This window comes from Castanea sativa, chromosome 10, assembly GCF_040712315.1.
Source record: "Castanea sativa cultivar Marrone di Chiusa Pesio chromosome 10, ASM4071231v1".
Lineage (NCBI taxonomy): Eukaryota > Viridiplantae > Streptophyta > Magnoliopsida > Fagales > Fagaceae > Castanea > Castanea sativa.
Genome location: NC_134022.1, coordinates 37170220 through 37195999, shown reverse-complemented (window position 1 = coordinate 37195999; position 25780 = coordinate 37170220). Strand labels below are relative to the sequence as shown.

General features: G+C 35.1%; 2 protein-coding genes and 1 long non-coding RNA gene across 6 annotated transcripts; 1 reads left to right on the top strand and 2 right to left on the bottom strand.

Annotated features, from left to right (window-relative positions):
• Nucleotides 1-2748: 2748 nt before the first annotated feature.
• LOC142612570 (uncharacterized) lies at nucleotides 2749-8436 on the top strand. Of its 4 annotated transcripts, XR_012840149.1 has the most exons (6): nucleotides 2749-3045; nucleotides 3985-4073; nucleotides 4230-4265; nucleotides 4689-4740; nucleotides 5962-7838; nucleotides 8123-8436. It is a non-coding gene; the product is annotated as an uncharacterized LOC142612570 (long non-coding RNA). The 4 variants fall into 4 exon arrangements; XR_012840147.1 differs by lacking the exon at nucleotides 4230-4265; XR_012840150.1 differs by lacking the exon at nucleotides 4689-4740.
• A 614-nt stretch (nucleotides 8437-9050) lies between these two features.
• LOC142612896 (receptor-like protein kinase 7) lies at nucleotides 9051-12455 on the bottom strand. Its single transcript, XM_075785071.1, has 2 exons — nucleotides 9799-12455; nucleotides 9051-9673 (listed from the first exon to the last, which is right to left on the bottom strand). The coding sequence occupies exons 1-2, from the start codon at nucleotides 12347-12349 to the stop codon at nucleotides 9264-9266; spliced, it is 2961 nt and encodes a 986-aa protein (XP_075641186.1). The 5' UTR covers nucleotides 12350-12455; the 3' UTR covers nucleotides 9051-9263.
• Nucleotides 12456-24348: 11893 nt separating this feature from the next.
• LOC142612469 (uncharacterized) lies at nucleotides 24349-25044 on the bottom strand. The gene is made up of 2 exons (XM_075784556.1): nucleotides 24593-25044; nucleotides 24349-24385 (listed from the first exon to the last, which is right to left on the bottom strand). The coding sequence occupies exons 1-2, from the start codon at nucleotides 25042-25044 to the stop codon at nucleotides 24349-24351; spliced, it is 489 nt and encodes a 162-aa protein (XP_075640671.1).
• Between the last annotated feature and the right edge of the window lie 736 nt (nucleotides 25045-25780).

Genomic DNA, 25780 nt, shown 5'->3' with positions numbered 1-25780 from the left:
TGAATTGCATGTTCTTTACGCTCTTAATACTTACGTCAAATTTCATCTCAATCGAATATTATTTACTATATGATTCATAAGTTTATATTTTATGTATAATTTTAGACTATAAAAATTTGCAATTTAAACAATTTATTGGTGACATATCTATTGATCTTTAATTTTCTAAAAATTTTGCAAGCATGGAAGATATATGAAGAAGATGTAATTCAATGGTGGATTTGTCAAAATTTATCTCTAATAAAAAGATATTAGGTAAGGTTGTACACTTAGGCTACAACTAATTTTGTAGCTAAATTTTCTCCTATAATAAGTATTATAACCCAAAAAAAATGTAATTTAATTATGAAACAAATTTAATTTAGATGCCTTTTCTTTGTCCTATAAAAGCCTAAATAGATACTATGGGTCAATAGTCTTCTAGTTCAACTGGTTGATACTTCTTCGTGTTTTTAACAAAGACATACAAAATTCAAATCTCCCCTCTCTCAACTATCGAATTAAAAAAAAAAATACCATGGAGTTTGTCGAGTACTAGTAAGTCATTTGGCCACACAAAAAATAAAAATAAAAATAGAAAAATAAAAAACAGAGAGAGAAAGATTACAGAGCTTTTCATAAAAACTTTTACATTGGATATTTTCAAGAATGTTGAACATAGCTTAAAAATACTTAGAATTTTAAATCAAAGGAAAATGCCTTTGAAACTTGAAAGTATTTGTTTCAACTTTCAAGCTTTATAAAAGGTTCAAAAATAAAAAGAGATAAAGAAATTAAGGATGTGGCTTACCTCTAGCACTTTTTTCACTGAAATCTCATTTTGTTTTAATGAGAGATTGCCAAGTCACTCACTAACTAAATAAAAGGTGGAGATTAAAACTGACTACCACTTATTATTGTATATTTAAAACAAAAGGACATGTCTAGTTTAAAAAGTATTGAAAGTAAGTCAAACCCAAAAATTAAATTCATATATAACAAAAATTTTCAGATATTTAATAAGATCCCTAGAGGCGCCCATTTTGCATTGTATATTGTTACGTCGACTTAAACACACTTTTCATAAGTTCTGATTTATCTCTGCAATTTTTCAAAATTTACCAAAATTTTAATACAGGGTTTATTGCCTCTATGAATCATTTTGTAATGAGATGGAACGTTTTGCAGTAACATGTATTGGATGGATGATTTATGCCCTATGATGTGAATTTGGTGTCTTCCACATCAACTCTTATTCCAAAAGTAAGAACATTTTTTTTTCGAGAAAGTAAGAACATATTTAATTAGATAGTAAAGATGATTCTTACAAGAAATACAAAAAGATAAAGAAACTAAATCTAAAAAAAAAAAACCCTAAATCAGAGTTGAAATCGTGTAATGGATGAATCAAATTAGAAATTGAGAGATTATCAGAGATCTCCCTTAGGTGGCGTTTGGTACGGGGTAATGTTTTAGGATTCTTAGGAATGTTTAAAGATTCTCATGTTTGGTTGCAAATCACGCTAAGGAATCAGATGCCAGGGGAATCTGGATTCCCCTCTCAGTGGGAATGTGGATTCCCTTTAAAACAGGTGGGAATCCAGATTCCCAAGCTTAAAGGAAACTGTATTTTTTATAGATTGACAATTTTAAACCTTTTTCATTATCATTTAATCAATTAAGATAAAATATAAAACAAATTATTATGGATTAAACTCTTTTAAAATTATTATTAAGAATAAAAGCATTTGAGAATTTAAATAATTATTTTTGTATTATACCTGTCATTTTGAAATGTTAGACTATAATTTTAATGAATTTTTCATAATTAATTGTTTATATTTGGTTTTTCATTATTTATTTAGAGGAAGATTTTTTTTTTAAGGACTTGATAGTTCACATTCAAATCTAAGGATAGAATAGGAAAAATAAATAATTCATTTAAGATTCATGAGAATAAACCAAACATTATCATCTCACATTCCTAAGAATCTTAAGATATTCCCAATGAAACCAAACATAGGAATAGCTACATTCTTAGAAATGTAATTCCTAGGAATCACATTCCTAGGAATTTAGATGCCAAGAGTAATGTAGATTCCCACGTACCAAACGCCACATTATATGTAATTTTATATTTCTGCTACTTCTTTTACCCCGCTCTTTCTCCTTCTCCCCCTCTAAAATGCACACATGCCCAGTTTCAAAATTTGGGTTCAAAGGACTAAAAAGACCTTGACTATTTTAGTTTTTTTTTTTTTTTTTTTTTGAGAAACAAACACACACAAGAGAGAGAGAAAATGGTTCTAACACAGAGATAAGCCACAACTCTACTAAAAAATTATGGCTATTTTAGTTCTACTTAGAAGTCTTACAAGGGGCAAAATAGTAACCTTAATAAAAAACTTGTTGAAAAGACAGAAACAGCCTCTCAAAACATGTTCTTATTTACTTTTTTTTTTTTCCTTCACACTTTCGGGGCGTATCAATAAGTTCAATCCAAAACCAAAAAGCTAAAGATAAAGAATTAGGAGATTAAATTCTATAAAAATGTGGTGTATAACTCAAATTTTATTCTTAAATTCTAACCTGCAAAATCATCATATTACATAATAAAAAATATGCGTAACCACGTTCAATCGCTTCTAATATTCATTTAAAAAATCTAACTTAAACGTGAGTATAATATGTATTGAGTTTTAAATAAACAAAATTGATACGACAATTTCAACAGTATAAAACATGAATTTTTCGCTCTAAAATATACTTGGGTGGATAAAATTAAAAGGACAAAATATACGAGGCAATGCTACTACAAAATTTTACACAAATTTTGCAAGAAATCGTTACTTGGGCGGTAAGTGGTTAAGAAAAATTTGTGAGTTAACGTAGAAGACGCTAAAGAGTGAAAGAAGGATAGGACGTAAATGACGCAAGCAGATGTGGCTTTTATTTACTCGTTTTGGCTCAAATCGAGATAGGGGAAGAAAGAAATTGATGATACAGGAAGATTTGCTTCCATTTTGTTTTTGAACTATCAATAGCTGCGGTTTCTTCTTCTTCAAGGTTAGCTGTTAGCTGTTCTTTTTTTTCTTTTCTTTTTTTTTTCGTATTTTATATATATTATAACACTGACTATCTATTTCTTTGTTACCAATGCATACAAAGAAGGATATGAATTGTTTCTGAAAATGCCCAAGAAGAAAGCATCCAAGTTCATTATTATTTTTTCCATAGTTATATGTATTCTTATATCTTACTAATTTTATAAGGCCCAAGTTCCTTTAAATTATGGGGTGCAGGGTACGTCCTTTTCTCTTTTTGTTTAATGGTCAGAATTGGATCAGATGATAGTTCTAGACTTTATCTTGATTGGAATTGGATTTTGGATGGAACTTAAAGGCCCCAATTCCAGTTTTCTACTTAACGGGGCTTTTAGTTCCAATTTACAAAATCCTAGATCATTTTTTATTTTTATTTTTGAATGCTTCACTGCAAATGTTTCCGTTCGAATCGGTCCCATTTCATGAAATTGTTAGTCATGCAAGAATTTTGTTTACTTTACTGTTTAATGTATCCCAGTTTTGTGATAACTGTATTATTTTTGAGAATTAATTGAGTTAAGGTCTACTATAATCTTTGTGTTTGACATTAGTATGTGTTGGTGTTGGTATGATCAAATTAAATGACAACCTGTAGTTATTGTACTTTAATTACATAACTCTGGGCCAAGTCTACGTTGCATATATATTAATACTCTATGTCATATGATTCTTGCTTATCGAAATTCCTCTTAGTGAAGCATGATGAAGATAAATCGTAACTATTTGGTGTGATATTTCTATGTTTGTAAAGCCGATGGAATAAATAGAAAGTTGTTTCCTTTTATTTTTTGTGGGGTGTGGTGAGGGGGTAACATATGCGTGCTTGTATGTTGACGCATTTTTCTGTCTGGGAAACAAACTTGATGGCTGTATGATGTAAGATCTTAATGAAATTCTGCAGTGTTTGGGTTGCTCAAAGACCACCAGAATATCCATTTGTTGAGTTTGATGATCACAAGGATCCTCTCAGTGCAATTCATACATCGGATGGTCAGTATAGTGCATCTGTAATTTGTTAATTTATTTGATCACTTTGGTGCCCTTAATTCATGCTATCGTAGTATTAATTTTAACTTGAGCAATGAACAGTTCATCGTATATCTCTTTGGTTAAATTTCATAACACTACTTTTGCTTGTTCATGTAGGATCAATTGTTTTCTTATATTGATACAAATACTTGAGTAAGAAACCTGATCTTTAACTTTAACTTAGTATAATTAAATGACTGCTTTTCGTGAATACTTCTCATTTTAGAGACGGGAAACTTTTGCTTTATTCATGTTAGCTTTGTGCCAATTTTAGATGTTGTTGTTGTATAGGTAAACTTCATGTTTGTGCACATCCCATATTGAAGATGATAGAGTGTCTATGTGTATCTTTCTATTTATTACAAAAATTAAATACCAACCCAGCAGTGTTCAAGGAGTAGGAGTCTTGGGCTTGACTCTGCATATCTTAGCTTGTTGCAGTATAAGTGTCTCCCACTCTCTTTGTTTCTCTCTTAAATGCGCAGAAACACACACACACACACACACTGTTTATGTTATTAATTTCGTTATTGGCTTGACACTTGACACAAGGTATTAAATTGAATGTTTTGACAGGCACTCAAGGAGAATCTGAAAGTTAAAACTCTTTAAGTTTTCCCATGACCCGGTATTTTGATATGGACCAAAACTTTGTGTGCATATTCATTGAAATGTATATTTATCTGCGTTGTATCTATCTGATTGAAAACACATTTTTTTTCCTGGCAGAAAATATCATCACTCCCGATGATGTATGCAACATTTGGCACATTGCTAAAGTACATTAGCTCTCCTTAGATATAAGTATTGAATACTTAATTACAGATGTCATAACAAAACAACTTTAAAAACCTATATTTTTTTTTTCTTTTTAACAAAATATATATAGCTTACATTGTTACTCTTATAGTCTTATGATTGAATGATGGCATCAAGGATATTGAAAGATTTGCCAACCTTTCTTCTAATGAAACATTTCTTATTTAAATAAGAGAAACAAGATTTGAAATCCAAGGAGAATCATGATTGTCTTTTTCCATTATCTATTAGAAGAAAAACAATGAAGGAACAATATAGGTTCGACATTGTCACTATACTAATTTCAAGTTTAGTATAGTGAAAGATATCTGTTTTTGGAAAATATATTGAAGAAACAATTAGGCATATGGATGAGGACTAATAGATAAATTATTAGTATATTGTGTCGCACTTTTGAGGACATTGAGAAATCTGCGGATTTTTTCAAGTCCTTGCTAGTTGGAACATTGTTTGGGTGGTCTCATACTTGGGGTTTTACACAATGTATTTCCATTTTTGATTTTGTGCATTCTATCTCTGTTTGATTTGTTTCTAGTACATTTTGTCCATCATCATGAACATGATGTACTTTTTTTAATGAAGATATCTATATTACCTATCAAAAAATAAAAGTGTATCAGTGTCTCCTATTTCCATTGGCTTCTCATTCTTCTTCACGTCTCCTAAACACCCAATTTATTCCTTCCTATTTAGAAAATTTACCCCAAAAAAGCAGAAGATGAGAGACTTTTGAGGGCCACATAGTTTCTGCATTTCATTAGCTATGCTCTTGTATTTCTCAATCCAAAATTCTTGAATCTGTTAAGTCTTTTTTATACTTTTCGTGTGGGTTTTTTGTTATTTTTGTCACTGATCAATATTTTGTCTTCAAGAGTTCTTACATAAATTTTAATAAGTTAAGAAGAGATTTTTTATGGATATTGTCTGGGAGATAACCTTGAGATTATCTCTCTCCCCCTTTAGAGAATATATTCTGATTCCAAGGCTGATTTTTATTATGCTTCTAAATTCACCATTTATGTAATTGCAGTTGAAGAAAGTGTTCTTGGAGCAGCCCAAAATTTTCCTTTGGTAAGATTTCACATTTTCTTTCAATTATAGCAATATCCATGCTCCTTTCTTTTCTTTGAAAATGTCAGGAAAAAAAAAAAGAGTATTTGTGTGTGTTATGAGATGGGAGCGGCGAAGAGTGTGAGCTTTGGTTACGGAAAATAACTGCGCTTAATGGTTTTCTGAGGTCTGAATTATTTTTTACATGTTTTATTAACAACTTTAGAATTTCTAAATTCGTGCTTTCTGTTCTGTTTTGATCTGGGTGTCCCGCATTTTTTTTATTTTCAATGTTTTGAGGGCATTGAAAGGTTCTTTTCAATCTTTTTTCATCGTTTCATGACATATAATAATTGGGTCATCTTTAATTTTTGTGGTTATAATTAATTTACTTGACACCTTTGATTGTAGATGTGAGATAGATCTAAATTGTGATTTATAGTAATGGTGCAAGCTATATCAGTTTGATTTAGAAGTATAACTTATAAAAAAAGAGATTCATTTAGAAGTATTTTAAAATGCAAAACTTATCTTAGTATGTTGAATGTAGGATGCCTAGAGCCTTGTAGTTTAATTGGCAATTCTTAGTATTTCCAATAGAACCATTCAGGGTTCAAATCACCCACCCCCAATTATCGATGTATAACAAAAATGTATGTTGAATGTAGGACATTAGATAAAATTATTTCAAGTTTAGAGATTGCAAGGGCAGCTCAGGAGTCTATATGAAGTGTCTCTCCTTTGTAACAAGATCTAAAGAAGAAATGAATTGTCTGCAATGAACCTGAAAACTTGTCTAAAAAGAGAAGGAATAAATCATCTTGAAAAAGAGAGTATGTAATGATCGTAGGAATTAATACTACTTTTAGTAGCTGGACAAGATGAGATTCAGTTTGCGTGACATAAATGTCACAAGGATCATAGATTGGTTTCCTGCTTTCTCTCTCTTAGTTATTTTGCATTATTCTTATGCTATTCCAGTTGTTTATTTGGATTAGTCTGTTAATGTTCTTTGCTTCTGGAAACATGGTAAATAGGTGAGAAGAGAAGGAAGCGTCAGATAGAAGGGCATTATCATTTGTTCTGTCATTGGTCATGGTTCAGCATTTAATTTTCTTTTTGATGCTAATATTGAATAAGTGGACACAATTTATGCCTGCATATCTTTATCTTAAATTCAGATCTCGTGACTTTTTTCTAATAATACTGCAAACTATTTTTGGTTGCCCAATTATCATTTGATCCTCTTTTCTATTTCTTTTCATTTTTTCCACCACAAATTCTTAGCTGAATACTCTTATTTCTTAACAAGAAGATTATTCAATCATTAAGCATAATCATTTTTTCCTGGAGACTGAAACATAAGTCAATCTCTTGGAGTCCTAAGTGAATCTCTGCTCACTTCTGTTTCAAGCACTTTTTTTTTTTTCTTGTGGGTTAGTTCTCAAAATTTTCATATGAGCTTGCAGCCCAGTCATGTTTATTCGCAAATGCACTGTCTTTCCAATAACTGATATTCATTATGAATGCCTGAGAGTATAATTTTCTTCTCACTTTTAATGCCTCATTAATTGGGTGTAATCTAGGGAGCTATTGAAGCAGAGGACATAATTTCATATTTTGCCTACCTTAAACAGCTGCATGTATTATCACTTCAAAAAAAAAATTTCACTGTATCGATTTGGTAAATAGAAAATGCCATTTGACTTTACATTAGTGTTACTTGTGAGCAGGACCAAGTTAAAGGCTACCTAGAATTGTCTGCCTAAACAAAAATATTTTTTTCGCCTGCTGATGCTATATGTGGGATGCAGAATTTCTATATTAAAGTTGATGATGTCTTCCATGTAAATATAAGTGAGTTATTCTTTTATCCTTTACCATGAATGCTCCATAAATAACTGAGTTATTTAAATTAGTATCTTTTTTATTTGAGAATTACAACTCAATATGATATTTAAAATCATTAATTCAAACCCTCACCAAATTTGTCATGTTCAACATTTGAGGATTGGTCATGCATTACTGGTATCAAAACACAACAATTTTATAAATTCTACATGCTCGATTAGCTACCTTTAAAATCTATATTTTTCATTGTGTTTACTAAAATATAGAAAGTTTACATGGTTAGATTGTAGGATGGCGTCAAGGATATTGAAAGCATTGTTGTGCGTTCTTTTGATAGAAATTTTTTTTTTTATCCCTCTAAGGGATCGATATTTGAATCCATGGAGACTCTCGATATAGGTTCAACATCTTTGTTTACGATCCAACAGAACAAAAGAAATGAATATGTGGTTCAAGTTTAATACAATCGAAGACTATTTTTGTGAACTAAATTGAACAAACAACTAGGCATATGAAGGAAGACAAACATATACATTTTTAGTATATTGTGTATCACTTTGTCTCATTATATTGGCAGAAAAAAACAGGTCCCCTCTTGATCTACGATGAGGTTTTTATTTTTATTTTTGAGTTCTTTCTAGACACCATATTTGCTCAACTTTGTGTTCCCATTTTTCTAAGCACATGTTATCTTTGAAATATGTACTATGTGATTATAATCTATAAATTTCCTTCCTAAATCGTAAAATTGGTATCTTTTTTTAAATCTTTGTTTTGTCTTACGAATAAATTTTATATTTTATCATATATTACTGTTTTTATGTAATGGCAAGCATGTGCGCGATCCAAACTGGTATAGTTACAAAGCAGGGGGTTTATATCTCAAATGTACGAAATAATATAAGATTGCAAATTAGATGGAACAATGTGATGTACCATCAACTTATTAAAAATGAGGAGTTAGGGTTCATTTGATGTGATGTAGTTACTGCATATATTCTTGTTAGTTGTTAGTTGTTAGTTGTTACCATCCAAAGTGATTACAAAATAAAGTAAACAAAAAAATCTGCTTTACACTTATTAAAGGCATATTTTAGGAGAGATTATATTAATATCTATTATTCTATGTTGCCCTTCGGTTCCATAATTATACCGTACCTCTCATTTGGGAAGCTATGGATGGGAACCAGAAGAATCATTGAACTCAAATCCTAAAGAGATTCACCAACCGTCACTTTCTTTTTTCTTACACTATTTTACAATGTTACATTCGTAAATTACAAACGTAAAATGCTACAGGCTTCAGCTAATATTGTACTATAAGCACAGAGTCTCACTCTCATCTACTACACAGTAATGCTACATGTTACAAGAAGCAGAAGGATGGGGATGACCAAAAATCTTGAGCCCCAAATGACAAATTTTGGAAGCTTAAGAGTCTGGATTAAATTTCTCTGTACCCGTCACTTCCCTATTCTTACTACTCTTGCTAGCACCATCTTTGGTTAACGCAATCCCCACCAATTTACACGGCTCAGCACCCTCTAGCATTTGTACAACACTTCTCATTGTGGGTCGAAGTGTGGGAAGTGTTGCAGTGCAGAGAACTGCAATTTTCAGTACCTTAACAACCTCTTCCTTTAAAACCTCAGGAATTCTAGAGTCCACCACACTTAATACACTCTCCCTGGTCTTTATTTTGCTAGAAACCCAATTCACAATGTCCTTGTTCTCACCGTATTCCGGCTCTATTGGTCTTTTTCCGCTCACCAGCTCCATCAATACCACTCCAAAACTGTACACATCGCACTTCTCATTCACTTTGTATGTGTACCCATATTCTGCATAATCAACAGCTCATTAGAAAAATCATAACGAATATTGAAAGAAAAAAAAAACTAACATATTCAAATATAGCCTCAAAAATTTAAACACAAATGAAAATAAGGAGTGGATGTCCACTAACCAGGAGCAATGTACCCATGTGTTCCCGCAATTACATGGGTTGAATCCTTGCCACCATTGGCGTGAAGAGTCTTAGCAAGTCCAAAATCAGCAATCTTTGGCTTCATACCCTCATCCAGCAATATATTACTAGACTTGACATCCCTGTGAATCACAGGTTTCTCACACCCATGATGTAGATATCCCAACCCTTTGGCTGCTCCCACTGCAATCTCATACCTTGTATCCCAATCAAGCTCCATCTTCTGGCTTGAGTGCAGCCTATCCCACAAACTCCCATTTGGTAAATACTCATACACCAACAAGCTTGAGTCCTCACTGGTAATACTACAATACAACTTCACCACATTCGTATGCCTTATTGAGCTCAAAGTCTGCACCTCCGCATCAAATTGCTTTGATTTCCCGGCACGTTTAGAAAGCATCGGTGTGGTGCTCTGGCTCTTTTTGCCATCAGTATTCCATATGTGTTTCACCGCAAGCTCTGTAGTACCGTTAGAGACTGCGACTTTATACACATTCCCTGACCCACCTGTTCCAATTAGATTCTCTTGCTTGATGGAATCAAGAATCTCATCCTCTGTGAAGCTCAACACATGGAACGACTTAAAGTCCCAAGATTCATCCTTTAACGAACGGTTTTGATGATCTTTTTCACTGTTCTTTAACTTGAAGCAGCATATCAAAGCCACAAGCAAGAGAGCCAAACCTATTGCTAAGCAAATGATTAGTGTATGAACATAATTGGGCATACGTGAACCTGAGGGACACTTTGGGAAGGAGCTGATACCAAGGCTGCATAGTCCTGAATTTCCAGCAAAGCTACCGTTGTAAGCTTCAATTGCAAGAGCTTGTGGTATAAGACCCGTTAGACTGTTGTGAGAAAGATCGAGAAGGCTTAACCGAAGAGATGCGAAACTCCCTGGAATTGTACCGTAAAGTTTATTATATGACAGGTTCAGAGAGTTAAGAGTTGGTAGAGACCCCATTGAAGACGGAATATCACCGGAAAGTGAATTATTAGCAATGTTTAAATCACTGAGAGAATCACAGGAACCAACTGTATCCGGGATTGAGCCAGATAGCTTGTTGTTTTGTAAATGAAGAGTGCTCAATTGCTTCAGATCACCAATATTGGTTGGAATATTGCCCGAAATTTGATTGTCATTCAATTGAATGGAAACCAAAGACGTGGCTTCTGAAATCTCTGCTGGCAATTCACCGTATAACTGATTGCTTGACGCAAATAACTGGCCAAGAGACTTGGCGTTCTTGATATCAGAAGTAATTGGACCTTCGATGTTATTCAATTTGATATCAATTATGTTCATGTTCGGTAATCCCCAGATTCCAGCGGGAACAGTACCAGAAAGCGAGTTATTGCTGACTCTGAAACGACGTAGCGTGGGACAGTTTGCGTAAGTTGCCGGAATTTCACCAGTGAAATTGTTCTGAAGCATGAGAAGCCCTTTCATGGTACCTTGCTTGCACATATTTGGTGGAATTGGACCAGTAAAAAAATTCTCAGACACGTCAATGAAATCGAATTGGGCCCAAGAGCCAAGGTTCTGAGGCAGGGAACCATTGAAGCTGTTTCTATACAGAGAAAGGTTCACGAGGTTCTTGAACTCACCGAACTCGGCAGGGACTTGGCCAGAGAGCCTGTTTTCATATAGTTGCAGAGACACCAGGTTATTCAAGAACCTCAACTCGGACAAATCGCCTTCAAGATAGTTGCTGGAAGCATCGAACCGCTGAAGCTTTGTGAGGTTTCTTAAACCGACAGGAAATTTTCCTGTGAAAGAGTTGTTGTAAAGCTCAAGCATCGAGAGGTTAACGAGGTTTCCAATCTCTGCAGGGATTCCGCCAGTCATGTTGTTGTTAGAAAGCTCCATACTGATTAGCTGTTTAAGGTTTCCAATCCCAGTTGGAATCGTTCCTTGTACGTTGCATTGGGAGAGGTAAAGCACCGTCAGGTTTGTAAACTGTAAAACCTCGTCTGGAAATTGAAAAGGTTCAAAAAAGTTGTCTCCAACGCTGAGATGGATGAGACCGGTAAAGTTGTGCAGTGATTTCCACGGGAAAGTCCCCGAAAAACCACTCATGTTTAGATACAGATATTGTAATTGGCTCAAAGCGGATATGTCTGGAATCGATGACCCTGAGAATAAATTGTTGCCCAAATCCAGATACTTCAATTTGACACACTTTTTCAAGTCAGCCATAATAGAACCATTGAATTGGTTGAACCCGAGGGAAAGCTTTTCCAGTGATTGTAGCTGGCATATTGAATCAAGAGGAACAACCCCCGTTAAATTTTGGTTTGACAACTCGATTTCAGTAACGGAACCCCCTGAATTGCAGGTGATTCCAGTGAAATCTTTGCACATGGAATTGCTGGATTCCCAGGAATTGAAGACATTGGTGGTTGGTGTTTGAAGGGTGGATTTTAGTTTCATGAGAATTTGGAGTTCATCGGATTGGATCCCGGAGAGAAGGGAAAAGAAACAAAAAAGGAAATAGAAATGGTAGAGAGGCGGCCGGGACGACATGTCGTGTGGTAGATGGAATGGTGTAGACTTTTGTGGGTCTAGAAGTTCTTATCTTTATTTAGAGAAAAAGGAGAAGTAACTCTGGAGCTGAAGATAGGTGCCATTTTAACTAATAGTATCGTGGGAAGTCACACTATTTTCACTTAAAAAGTTGAAATCATTGTCGTGAAATATACAAACTGACTGTATTTTGAACGGTTAGTACGGCTGTGACAATAGAGCTGGAAAAGGTCGTTCCTTTTTTAACTTGTCCACGTAAGACCATGACAATGCATGACTTGTCTACGAGTATTTACTATTTAGTTATACATGAATGGAACATTCTTTTTCTATTTTTATATAACTATTTTTCAAAACCGTATAAGGTAACAATTATCTGTCTACGAGTATATTTAAAAGGTTATTGTAAGTCTGTAAGTATTTTTAAGCAACTTTACATAATCTACTGTAGGGGATTTTAGTATACAATTTTGATAAAGAAATAATATTTTAATGTTTGGGTCCCGTGGGTTTGTGTTGGCTGTGCAATGGCTCCATTTTCATATCCAATTTCAGGTTGTTTGGTTACCTTTGATCTAGGTTTGTATGTTTATAGTTTGATTGGTTTATGGGTTTGATTTGTGTTTATGCATTTGATTCGATTTGGTTTATGGGTTTGGATTGTTTGGTTTAATTTGATTTATGTTAATGGTTTATAGTTTGATCAATGTCATGTTTATTGATCTGAGTTTGCTAAAATTGATATGGGGAAGTTGTGATTTATGGTAGAGAAGCTGAGAGAGACTGAGAGAGAGCTGAATTGGGGTATTAAAAATTTGATAAATAAATAATAGTTTAATGAAATATAATGTAGAATACTATATAATATAACATGAAGTGTTTTGCAAATACTCCTTCATTCTTTATTAACAACATGTCACATCATCATCTATATCTATATATCTTACACTAAAAATCAATTGGTGTCTGGGTTTGATGATAAAGAGCATCATCAGGAGTGGACGTTATAGGTTGAAACTCTCTCAAAAAAAATCTATATCTATATATATTTAAAAGTTTAAATATAGCATTTATTATTGTTACGCTCTAATTAAGCCACATTAGCAGCCACATCATTATCTTTTTTGTTTCCAATTTTTCCTATATATTTTTTTAACATTTTATCATTTAAGGTAACTTACAAACTCCATTATTTAAAAAATTAAAATATATTTTAACCATTATTTTTATTGTTAATTTTCCAAAACTCTCCCTTCATTTTTCCTTTTCATCTTTCCGTTACTTTCTACCTTAATATCATTCTCTCTACCCTTTTATCTTCCTTTATTTTGACTATGTACGGTTTTGGGCTATTTTTAGCACTGTACTTTGGGATCGCTCCAGCTGAGTTATATTAACAGCCACGTCATTATCTTTTTTGTTTCCAATTTTTCCTATATATTTTTTTAACATTTTATCATTTAAGGTAACTTAAAAACTCTATTATTTAAAAATTAAAATATCTTTTAACTATTATTTTTATTGTTAATTTTCCAAAACTCTCCCTTCCTTTTTCCTTTTCATCTCTGTGCTACTTTCTACCTTAATATCATTCTCTCTCTACCCTTTTATCTTCTTTTATTTTGACTAGGTGCGGTTTTGGGTCATTTTTAGTACTACACTTTGGGATGCAGTTTAGCCAAAATCATAACCACACCGCACTTCATTTTTGTGGTCACATATGCGATGCAATGAATAAAATGTGGTTTGGAATCGATATATTTTTCAAATTTTGGGGTTTTTCTTGACCAACCCAAAACTGATTTTTCAATTTGTTTTAAGTCAAATTTTAAACTATTGAGCTAATTTTTCTTTATTTTGAGTTGGCTTTCCTAATCAATATTTGCTTGGGTTATTAAAAATTTTTTGTTGAAAACTAGGATTATTAAACTATTAATAATATATTTAATATTAAAATTTTAATATATTAATATATAGAAAGGAAGCAGTGTGGTGCAATTTGTGCGATTTTCTTATTATAAAACCGCAAACTGCATTGCAGTGCATTGTTAGTTGTAGTGCCATACGGTGCAATACGATGCGATGTAGTTATGCCATTTTACGGGCGGTTTTGGTGCAGTTTGGTGAACGCCCCTAATTCTAACCATTTTTATTCTCAACATCTTACTGTAAATTTGACATTTTCTTTTCCATTCTATATATATCTAAAAGTTAAAGTGTGGCATTTATTGTTGTTATACTCCAGTTGAGCTACATTAACATCCACGTCATTATCTTTTTTATTTCCAATTTTTTCTATATATTTTTTTAAACATTTTCTCATTTAAGGTTACTTAAAAATTCCATTATTTAAAAATTAAAATATCTTTTAGCCACTATTTTTATTATGAATTTTCCAAAACACTCCCTCTCTTTTTCCTTTTCATCTCCCCACTACTTTCTACCTTAATATCATTCTCTCTCTACTCTTTTATATTCTTTTATTTTTACTATTCTTATTCTCAACATCTTACTATAAATTTGACATTTTCTTTTCCATTCTATACATAATTTTCTCATAAAAAAAGGTTACTTCTCTCTCTTTCTCTCTCTAAAAAAATTAAAAAAAAAAACCTCAAATCCAATAGTTAAATAATAATTGGTTAAAGGACGTGAAGGTAAAAAAATAAAAAAATAAAAAAAAACCTCAAATCCAATAGTTAAATAATAATTACTTAAAGGATGTGAAGGTCATAGTGTTGGAGGGCTCTGGCAAATGGAGGCTTTTGGTTCTTTAGTCTCAAGAGAGGTGAAAATTTTCATCCAGTGGATTTTTTTTTCTTTTTATGAAATTGGGTTTTAAAAAGTAATGATTTTCTTTGACGGATCTATTTTATTATTTAGTAATATGCTGATGTGGCATGTTGTTATTAGATAATATAAAATAGGAGGTTTGGCATAAGTTCTGAATTGAAGTATTTTTTTTTACCGTGCTGAGATTTTAGAAGTGTTACATGGATTTCAAATAAAACCAACAAAAAATATCAACTCAAATGTGGCAAACTAAATGTAAATTTGTTGCCTATATACTTTATTTTTTGATAATCTTGTCTATATATTTTATAGTATTACTTTTTAGTATGTAGAAGTTTTACATTTATTGCATGAGTCTTTTCTATATTTATGGAGAGTATACCTGGTTTCGATAATATGCACACTCTTTGTCAAAAAAAGAAAAAAGAAAAAAGAAAATATGCATTCTGTTTCTCACACGGAAGGTCCAGCGGATGCATATTTCGAAAAGATAATGAATTTTTTCGCATTTATGATATGCTTGTAATCACAAAAAAGATCTTGCACATTTGTCAACATTTGTCTCGAAGCACCATAACTTTTTGGTTCTGGTAACTGGTGAGCCACTACTACTTTTTTGCACATTGATGCCACTTTTTTGTTTTTTCAAGCACCTTGGTTTTTCAGCACTGGTTGCCCACTGCTTTTAAACTCGTCACAAGCTCTGTAGGTGTGGCCCACCCTGTCACTAGGATGAGTGGCTATTAGACCTTTTTAGCGATAAGAATAGCATCCACGAAGGGTCTGCCATTGACTTACAAGAAAACGTGAGACACAAAATGACTTGCAAGAGGACAAAAAAAAAAAAAAAAGGAGTGTTTGGGAGAATAGATTGATTGATGTTTGAGTATTTTTAATATATGTGTAGGTGAAAATGTGTGTAATGTTGTTTAAATGTGTTCAAATTATACTGCTAAACTGGCCCTAAAAATGGAAGGATAAAACGTTTGTATTGCACACGGTCAAAGTGTGAGTTCAGTCAAGAAGAAAGAAGAACAATATCAACACTGCAGTACGACAGTAGCTTAACTCATAATATACATAAGCTCCAAGTAGTTTAGTTCTTTTTTGCGTATAGTGTGGCTTGTTTAACTTAGTATATATACAGTTAAATATTAGCATTGATACTCATGTTGAATATGCTAGTACAGATGCAAAAGTGAAAACATAAAGTATAGTTATGTGGTTAATACATGAGGGTTATGTGGTTTAGCCTAACGACTTACATCTACGGAGGAAACCTTAAAAGGCTACATCAATAATATATTAGAGTGTAGTACAAATCCTGTATTACAATGAACCATAACATATGTATATATAGTAAATTAAACCCTAAATTAGTAAACTTCTAGTACAAATAGGAGACTTGACTTGCAAACAAAGTAGAATTAGGTTTGGGCTTAAATGAGCTAATATATATCTAACACCCCCTCTCAAACTCAAGATGGAAACTTGATGAAATCTTAAGATTTGATTAGGTTGAGATAATCCCTTGAATGAAGTTTGGCTCTGTGACGGTGGTTTGAGAAAGACAATAGTTTTACAGTGTTGATGCGACTTCTAACAGTCGCATAACTATACCAGAGAGTTTTGACTGCAGCAGTAGAAAGCCAAAGAAGATGAACACATCGAAAAAACACCGAGGAAGACAAAGATTGTTCTTAATACACCATAATGACAGAAAACCATGATCATAGGAACTTAGCTCTGATACCATGTTAAATATTAGCATTGATACTCATGTTGAATATGCTAGTATGAATGTGGAAGCGAAAACATAAAGTATGGTTATGTGATTAACGCATGAGGGCTATGTGATTCAGCCTAACAGCTTACATCCACAGAAGAAACCCTAAAGGGCTACATCAATAATATATTAGAGTGTAGTACAAATCCTGTGTTACAATGAACCATAACATATATATATATATATATATATATATATATATATATATATATAGTAGACTAAACCTTAAATTAGTAAACTTCTAGTACAAGTAGGAGACTTGGTTTGTACACAAAGTAGAATTAGGTTTGAGCTTATGCTAATGAGCTAATATATATCTAACATACATCAAGCTTGTAATTAGTTATTCTCAAATTAATCTAATCAGATTCTTCCATAACTCTGTCTATCTCATGATAATTATTTTTTATCATTGAAGATATTAATAATAATTTTTTTTTATGTATGCAGTGATAGAATTTCAAATATCTTATTTGACGACAAATTTTGTCAGTTCAATTAACTAGAACTCACGAACGTTGACTCATTAGTTATGTTGATTTTGATATTTAGGGTGCGTTTGAATACCGCTTATTTTGTTGAAAACAAAAAATAATAATAAAAAATTACTGTTCACACGTACGTTACTGTTCATTTGCCTATTTGTATTGTTCATGTCCCATGAACAGTACAATAGACGTTCGTTAAAAAAGAAAAAGAAAAAAGGCAAATGCAGTGCAAATAATTTGAATCCAAACGCCTACTAAGAAAATAAATAAATAAAAACAAAACCAGATTACATTACAATCACGGATTTTCATAGCCAGATTACAATACAATCACGGATTTTCATCGCTGGTTTTATGTTTTCCTGAGGTTTGGACTTTCGGAGTTCACCGGCCTGGTTCGCATGAGAAAACGTGTAGAATATACCCATCACACAGAATGGCGGGGACATATCATTATATCAAATTATTGACTATTGAGGATATTCGACAAATTCACAATATTCATCATCAGCCAAGTCAACGGGCCAAAGCACATTATTAGTGGACGACTGGACGTTGATTCTTTAAAAGAAAATGCATATAGCTAATATAAAATAATAGCTGGAGTTTGAATTTTGAAAGTATCGTAGGTCCAGGGAATGATAGCAATGGAAGATTATTATTTATTCTCTCTCTTCTTAAAAAAATAAAGAAAGAAAAATGTTATCAATATCATTCATGAATATTTTTCTAAGTTAAAATACATTTTAGTTTTTCTTTTTTTAAATTTATAATTAATTTAGTTTTATAATATACAATAAGATGCATATTATTATTCATATATATATTTAAATATTATTGATAATTATTCTTATATTTTATTAACTTTTTAAAAAAACTTGTAAAAATATTATTAAATATAAAATGTAAATGGTTCAGTCTATCTTTATTTTTTTTACTACTTCTTAATTTTTGTTATTGTGGAGTACTTTTTTTTTAACGATTCATTTATTCTAGACTCTTTAATTTTTGTACTCAATAACTCACTTGAATGAATATTTATGATGTGGTCACATATTTGATTCTAAAATTAGGAAATAAAACACTCTCTAAAAATAAATAATTTATGACACATGACACAAAATTATACTCTAATTTGAAATTTTAATTAGACTTTTTTTAAGTTTTGTCTATTAATATATAATAATAAATTTAGATAACATATAAGATAAGATGTCACAGGTGAGGTCACAACTCACATGAATTGCATGGAACCATCTAAAGTCTAAACAACGTGGTTTTATTTTAAAAAAAATGGTGAAATAATAAAAGAAATAAATGAATTAAATAAAAATTAAAGTTGAATAAAAACCCCTAGAAGAAAATGAGAGGTGGAGGTGACTGCTATGACATCCAAACAAATCCTTCAATCACTGCCAATCCTAGACCACTTCTGTCAGTTCGGTTCATGGCATGAATTAAATGCTAACTTTGTCAAGAATTGGAGGTGTTTTCTTGTTTTTTTACTGTTCTAAAGATTATTAAACTCAGTGAAACACTGTATAAAGGACTGCCTTCATATAAGTAAATACACTTTAACACAAACATTGTATTATGGAATAAAGACCCATTAGATCAGGCTTAAATTCTAACATACTCTAACCATTAATAAGTAAAACATTGCACTCTCTCACACGCGCACATATATATAAATGGGGGATCTATGTGGATAATTCTTACACATATGGGATCTATGTTGTAGGACTTGCATTAAGATGAGTTTGGTACTTTCACAAATTGCACAAGACACTTTTTGCAATAGTTGTTGCTTCTCCCACAGCAGCACAGAGATACTCTTAAAACCACAATAATATTATATGGGGGGAAGATAAGGAATGCCTTAAAAGTATTTGTTAGTAAGTCATTTTAAGAAATTTTTTATGAGAAAAAAAATATATTGTTTTAACAATCTTTTCAATTTCTCATAAAAGTAATATAAATTTTTTCCTAAAACAGTTTTTATTAAAAATTACCCTAAGGGCACCCATTAAATTTTTTTTTTTTTTTTTGCTTTACTTTTTCATTTCAATACATTTTAACAAAAATGACACTGTTAGGTTATGCAAAAAAATTGGGACAAGAATTGTTATAATTCCTATAAATTTGTGAAAATTTGGGTATTCGCTTGATAAATTTATTGAGAAATACACAACAGGTAAAATGCGAGAATTTTAACTCCAAATTTTCAGGTCGGAAATGTTTTTATTTTTTTATTTGAGAATTATTACTGTTACATTTATATTCAATCTGTCACCATTTCTTTCTGAAACTAACTAATTTGATCTTTCACTCTTTCTTTCTTAAAACTAATTAATTCAATTTTTTACTATTTCTTTCTTAGAACTAATTATAAATCAATAATTTTAGAACAAAATATTTATTCATGATTCAAATAAGATGTTCATTAATGTCCATTAGTATTGTTGTCATCTGATGATGTCGAAAAAATTACCAGTAAGCTGCAAACACTCCCAAATTGAAACAACACCTGCAAAAAGAAAAGAGAAGACCTAACAGAGAGCACCGGTGTGGTGCCGGCCAAAAACCCTCTGAATGTCAAGTTAGAGTCTTTTTACAACCCTAGAGTGCCAGAGTCGAGTTAATTATGCATACCTTGATTTATGAGGGTTTTGGCATATTTATAGTGGTGTAGGGTTAGCATCCATGCCTTAATCATGAAGTCCTTTCCTTCTAGGATTAGAACTCTTTCCTTTTAGATACCTTCTAGAGTTCTTTTCCTCATTGGAATCCTTTGATCAAGCCTAAACGTGTGATGCAAGAATTCTCCTTATATATGTTCACATGGAGAACAAGTAAGGCCACATCAGCCTTAATTATATAGCATGATTCCTTATTTAAGGTTTCTTGGAAATAATCCGAGAAGGATGATCCCTGCATCATACTCGTACGTCCACTGTGGATCCGTCCTCCTTGGTCATGTTAAGTATGGACCGTCATACTCATGTCGTCATATAAACCAAATCCAGGTAGATCCGTCATGCTTATTTTTATTCCTCTTCAGTTGCCCCCTCATTCTATGAAACCGTCGACTTTCTTCTGCGGTTTCATGGAATGACGGTTAGCTTTGACACTTGACATATGTATTTTTAACAGACAGGCTGGAATGTTATCGTAAATGCGTCAGGGACATGTGGGGGTGCTTTACTGGTTGTTTGCTGGAATCGATGCGCCCCTTCATTTACTGCGCCGTTCTCTCTATATATACTATCCACCGTTTTCATTTTTACACTTTAGAAAGTTTTCTTTTGTTCAGAGCGCAACCGTCCACATTGTGTGATCCATTGCCTTTAGAAGCCGAGATTTAGCGTTCTCTTAGCTCGTCCGTCGCATTTCCTTGCCGTCTACCTGTGAGTACCTTCTTTACTTAGTTTTTGTTCTTTATTTTGCATGTTGGTCCATCGTCGGTACAGATCTAGAGTCTTAGGCTTCCTTTACCCGTCATCTGTAGGTGTCAGATGTCTAGTGATTCGTCAAGTAGTCAGTCTTATGTCCGCGAGGGAGTGGGCTACGAAGAGGTGTTCCCGTCAGGTCAAGCAGACCAAGACACCTCCAGCGAAGAGAGGGAACCGTCAGCCAGCTCTCCTTCCCATGTGGAAGATGAAGGGCAGGATGGGGACGGGTCAGAATATGACTCGAACGACGACCTAGATGGTATAGATCCACCGGTCCAATCCGTCATAGGCCCTTATGTGGACTGAGTAGATTTTTATCCATTTTGGATGATCCGTCCACTATGTGGACTTGGTAGATTTTGAACAAAACACATTCCATACGTTTTAAATAAAACTCCTCTTATTATGACAAACTGGTAGACTATATTGTTCATGGAAAATAAAAAACTTTGGCTTTAATAAGTAAAAATTATGACTGTCTAAAAATAAACTGCAAATGAGGAGGTAGATATTGCTGTTGTCTTTGCCCTTTGTCTACTGGTAGTATTTCTTCAGGTGCTCTGTGTTCCATGGATGGCTTAGCTTTCTTTCGTCTAGTGTCTCTAAGTAGTACGTTCTTTTCCTATGCCATGAAATGATTCTGTATGGTCCTTCCCAGTTAGGACCCAGTTTTCCTTGGGAGGCATCCTTTGTAGCGCCGAGTACTTTTCGTCAGACCAGATCTCCCACCTGGAAATCCCTGTGCCTAACCTTGAAGTTGTAATGCTTTTCCATCATGTCTTGGTATCGCGCTAGTCTCTGTGCAACTGCTGCCCTGACTTCGTCTACAAGGTCGAGTTGTAAACGCGAAGCTTCGTCATTCTTGCTCTCATCATAGCTTTCCACACGGTAGCTTGTTAATCCTACCTCTACTAGTATGAGGGCCTCACTACCATACGCCAATCGAAACGATGTTTCCCTTGTCGGTATTCTCGCCGTTGTCCTGTATGCCCATAAAACACTTGGTAATTCGTCCGGCCATATGCCCTTTGCCCCCTCGAGCCAGGTCTTGAGAATCTTCAGCAAGGACCAGTTCGTGACTTCAACTTGTCCGTTGGCCTGCGGGTGGGTGGGCGATGAGTAGTGATTTTTTATCCCAAGCTGAGAACAAAAGTCTTTGAATGTGTCGTTGTCGAATTGTTTCCCGTTGTCTGAAACGAGCACCCTTGGAATTCCATACCTGCAAATAATACTTCTCCACACAAAACTACGAATATTTTTCTCCGTGATAGTAGCCAAAGCCTCTGCTTCCACCCATTTGGTGAAGTAGTCAATACCAACCACCAAGAACTTCAGCTGCCTCACTACTGTTGGGAATGAACCCATGATGTCTAACCCCCATTATGCAAACGGTTATGGAGTCGTCATAGGAGTAAGTTCTTCCGTTGGTTGCCTAATGAAATTGCCAAATCGTTGACATTTGTCCCAAGCTCTAACATATGTGTGGGCATCCTTCTACATTGTTGGCCAGTAGTATCCTGCTCGGAGTAGCTTGTGCACTAAAGACCTTGATCTAGAATGGTTTTCACAAACTCCTTCATGGACCTCCCTCATCACATAGTCCGCTTCCTCACGGCCAAGGCACCTTAGATATGGTCGGGAGAATCCTCTTTTGTATAGGACGTCTTTAATCAAAACGAACCGGGCAGCTTTAAGCTTTAACTTCCTTGCGCCTTCTTTGTCATCGGGTAGCTTGCCTTCCTTGAGATTCGCCACTATTGGAGCCGTCCATCAACTCTCATGGCTTACCTCCTATATGCTAATGTCATCTAATAATGATGAGAGCTGGATGAATGACAATACCTGTTTAGGGATAATCATGGGTTCGGCCGAAGCGGCCCTTGCGAGTCTGTCGGCTTCTTGGTTCTCCTCCCTTGGGATTTGAATCACCTTGATTTGGAGGTTATTCGTTCGACCCTTCACTTCCTCAAGATACCTTTTCATCCTTTCATTCTTGCAGTAATAGCTCCCGTTAACCTGACTGGTCACGACTTGAGAATCGGAGTAGACGACCACACTCTTAGCTCCTGCCGCTATCGCAAGGTCCATTCCTGCTACCAAGGCCTCGTATTCCACCTCGTTGTTGGTAGTAGGGAAGTCCAGACGGATCATGCATTCAATTTTTTCTCCTTCCGGGGTGTGAAGTACAATTCCAACACCTCTAGCATGCTTTTTGGAAGATCCGTTTGTATGAACTCTCCATATGGGCGTCTCTTCTGCCCCCTGATCCTTTGTGGAGGTGAATTCAGCGACGAAGTCTACTAATATCTGTCCTTTCACTGCTGCCCGTGGTTGATACCGGATATCGAACTCACTCAGCTCGATTGCCCATAACGCCATCCGTCCAGCAGCTTCTGGACTACTCATTGCTTTTCGTAAGGGTTTATCTGTCAAGACACTTATGGTATGCGCTTGAAAGTATGGTTTGAGTTTCCGAGCTGCGGTTACCAGAGCAAATGCGAGTTTTTCCATCTGGGGGTATCTTTCTTCTGCTCCTCTCAGTGCTCGGCTTATAAAGTACACGGGCTTTTGCACCTTTCCTTCCTCCCTGATGAGAGCAGCACTAACTGCAGCTGAGGAGACGGCAAGGTATAGGAACAATTCTTCCCCCGGAATAGATGGGCTGAGCAACGGCGGAGCGGAGAGGTACACCTTTAACTTTTCAAATGCCTTCTGGAACTCGTCGGTCCATTCAAATGATCTCTTCAGTGTGCGGAAGAACGGGAGGCATTTGTCTGTCGCTCTTGATATGAATCTGTTCAAGGATGCTATCTTCCCGGTCAAGTTTTGTACTTCCTTTACCGTCCTTGGAGGAGATAGTTCCATGATGGCCTTTACCTTTTCGGGGTTGACTTCAATGCCTCTCTGGGATACCATGAATCCTAAGAAGTTTCCTGCGGTTACTCCGAACGCGCATTTGTCTGGATTCAGCTTCATTTTGTATGATCGAAGAGTATCGAAAGTCTCCTGGAGGTCCCTTAGGTGATCGGATTCCTGTACGCTCCTTACCAACATATCATCTACATAAACTTGCACGTTTCTGCCAATTTGGTGTGTGAACATCTTGTTCATCAATCTCTGATATATGGCTCTTGCTTTTTTAAGCCTGAAAGGCATCACTTTGTAGCAAAAAAGCCTCTGACTTGTGATGAACGAGGTTTTCTCCTAATCAACCTCGTCCAATTTAATTTGGTTGTAGCCGAAGAAGGCATCCATGAAGCTCAGGAGTTCATGTCTCGCGGTGGAGTCTACTAGGGTGTCAATATGTGGGAGCTGGTAACTATCCTTAGGGCAGGCCTTATTCAGATCTGTGAAGTCAACACACATTCTCCACTTTCCACTCGTCTTTTTAACCATTACTACATTTGCCAGCCAATCAGGGTAGTACACCTCGCGTATGAAGTCCGCTTCTTGTAGCTTCTGTACTTCTTCTGCTATGGCTCAATTGCGTTCAAGGGCAAACACTCGCTTCTTCTGCCTGATAGGGGAGAAAGAGGGTGACACGTTCAACCTGTGAACTATGACCGACGGGTCTATCCCCAGCATGTCCTCGTGACTCCATGCAAAAATATCTTGGTTTTCTTTGAGGAATAATATGAGCGCTTGTCGGATTGTTTGGCTAGCCAAGGTGCTGATTCTCATGGTCCGCTCGAGCCTAGAATCATCCAGGTGTACTTCTTCTAACCCTTCCACCGGTTCTGCCACCGTTCGCTGTTCCTCGATGCTCATTGCTTGTAGGTGGTCATCCATTTCCATCACGGCGATGTAGCACTCCTGTGCAGCCACCTGATTTTCGTGCAGTTCCCCAACTTTGGATTCGGTGGGGAATTTGACCATTAGATGATAAGTCGAGGTAACAGCCTTCCATGCATTGAGAGTGGGTCGTCCAAGGATGGCGTTATAAGCAGAAGAGCAGTCGACCACAAGGAAAGCTACATCCTTGGTCACTTGCTGTGGGTAATCCCCAACTGTCACAGACAACGTGACGACTCCCAAAGGATAGACCCTTGTCCCTCCGAAGCCAGCAAGGGGTGCATTCGTTGGGACCAGTCGTTCTCTAGCAATCCCTATTTGCTGGAACGCGGGGTAGTAGAGGATATCTGCTGAGCTTCCGTTATCCACCAAAACTCGATGCATGTTGTAGTCCCCTGCCCGTATGCTGACGACGAGCGCGTCGTCATGTGGGTGGTGAAGGTGTCGCGCATCTTCTTCCGAAAATCCGATGCTGGGGCTATCTCGTCGTGTCACTTTTAGTGAGGAACCTGTCGACTAGACGCTTTGAACCATCCGCAAGTAGGTCTTTCTGGCCTTTTTGGACGACCCTGCAAAAGTAGTATCCCCTACAATCATCCGTATATCTCCTACAGGTGGTCTGAGACGTTCGTTCTCCCGTCGGGGATTTTGTTCCTGGAGTTGATCCGTTCTCTCCTTCCTCACAAACCTCTGCAACCTTCCTTGCCTAATGAGGGCTTCAATTTGTTGTTTTAAGTCATAACAGTCCATCGTATCGTGGCCATGATCGTCATGAAAACGGCAGTATCTGTCTCTTGGCCTCTTGTTCGGATCTCCCTTCAGCTTGCCAGGAAACGTCAGGGTTCCTTCATTTATGATCTGCATTAACACTTGGTCGATTCGGGCTATGAGGGAGATAAAGTTCGTGAATCTTCCCCTAGGCAGTTTGGGTCGTCGATCTTCCCGTCGTTCTCTAGTTCTAGCCATTTTTCTTCCCTTGTCCGGTCATGTATCTTCTTGCCTTTCCCTTTTTCTAGGTTTTTCCTCTCGAGCCAGCAAGGCATCCTTTACGTTCATATACTTCGTTGCCCTGTAAAACACTTCAGATATAGTCTTTGGGTCATTCTTGTACAGAGAAAAT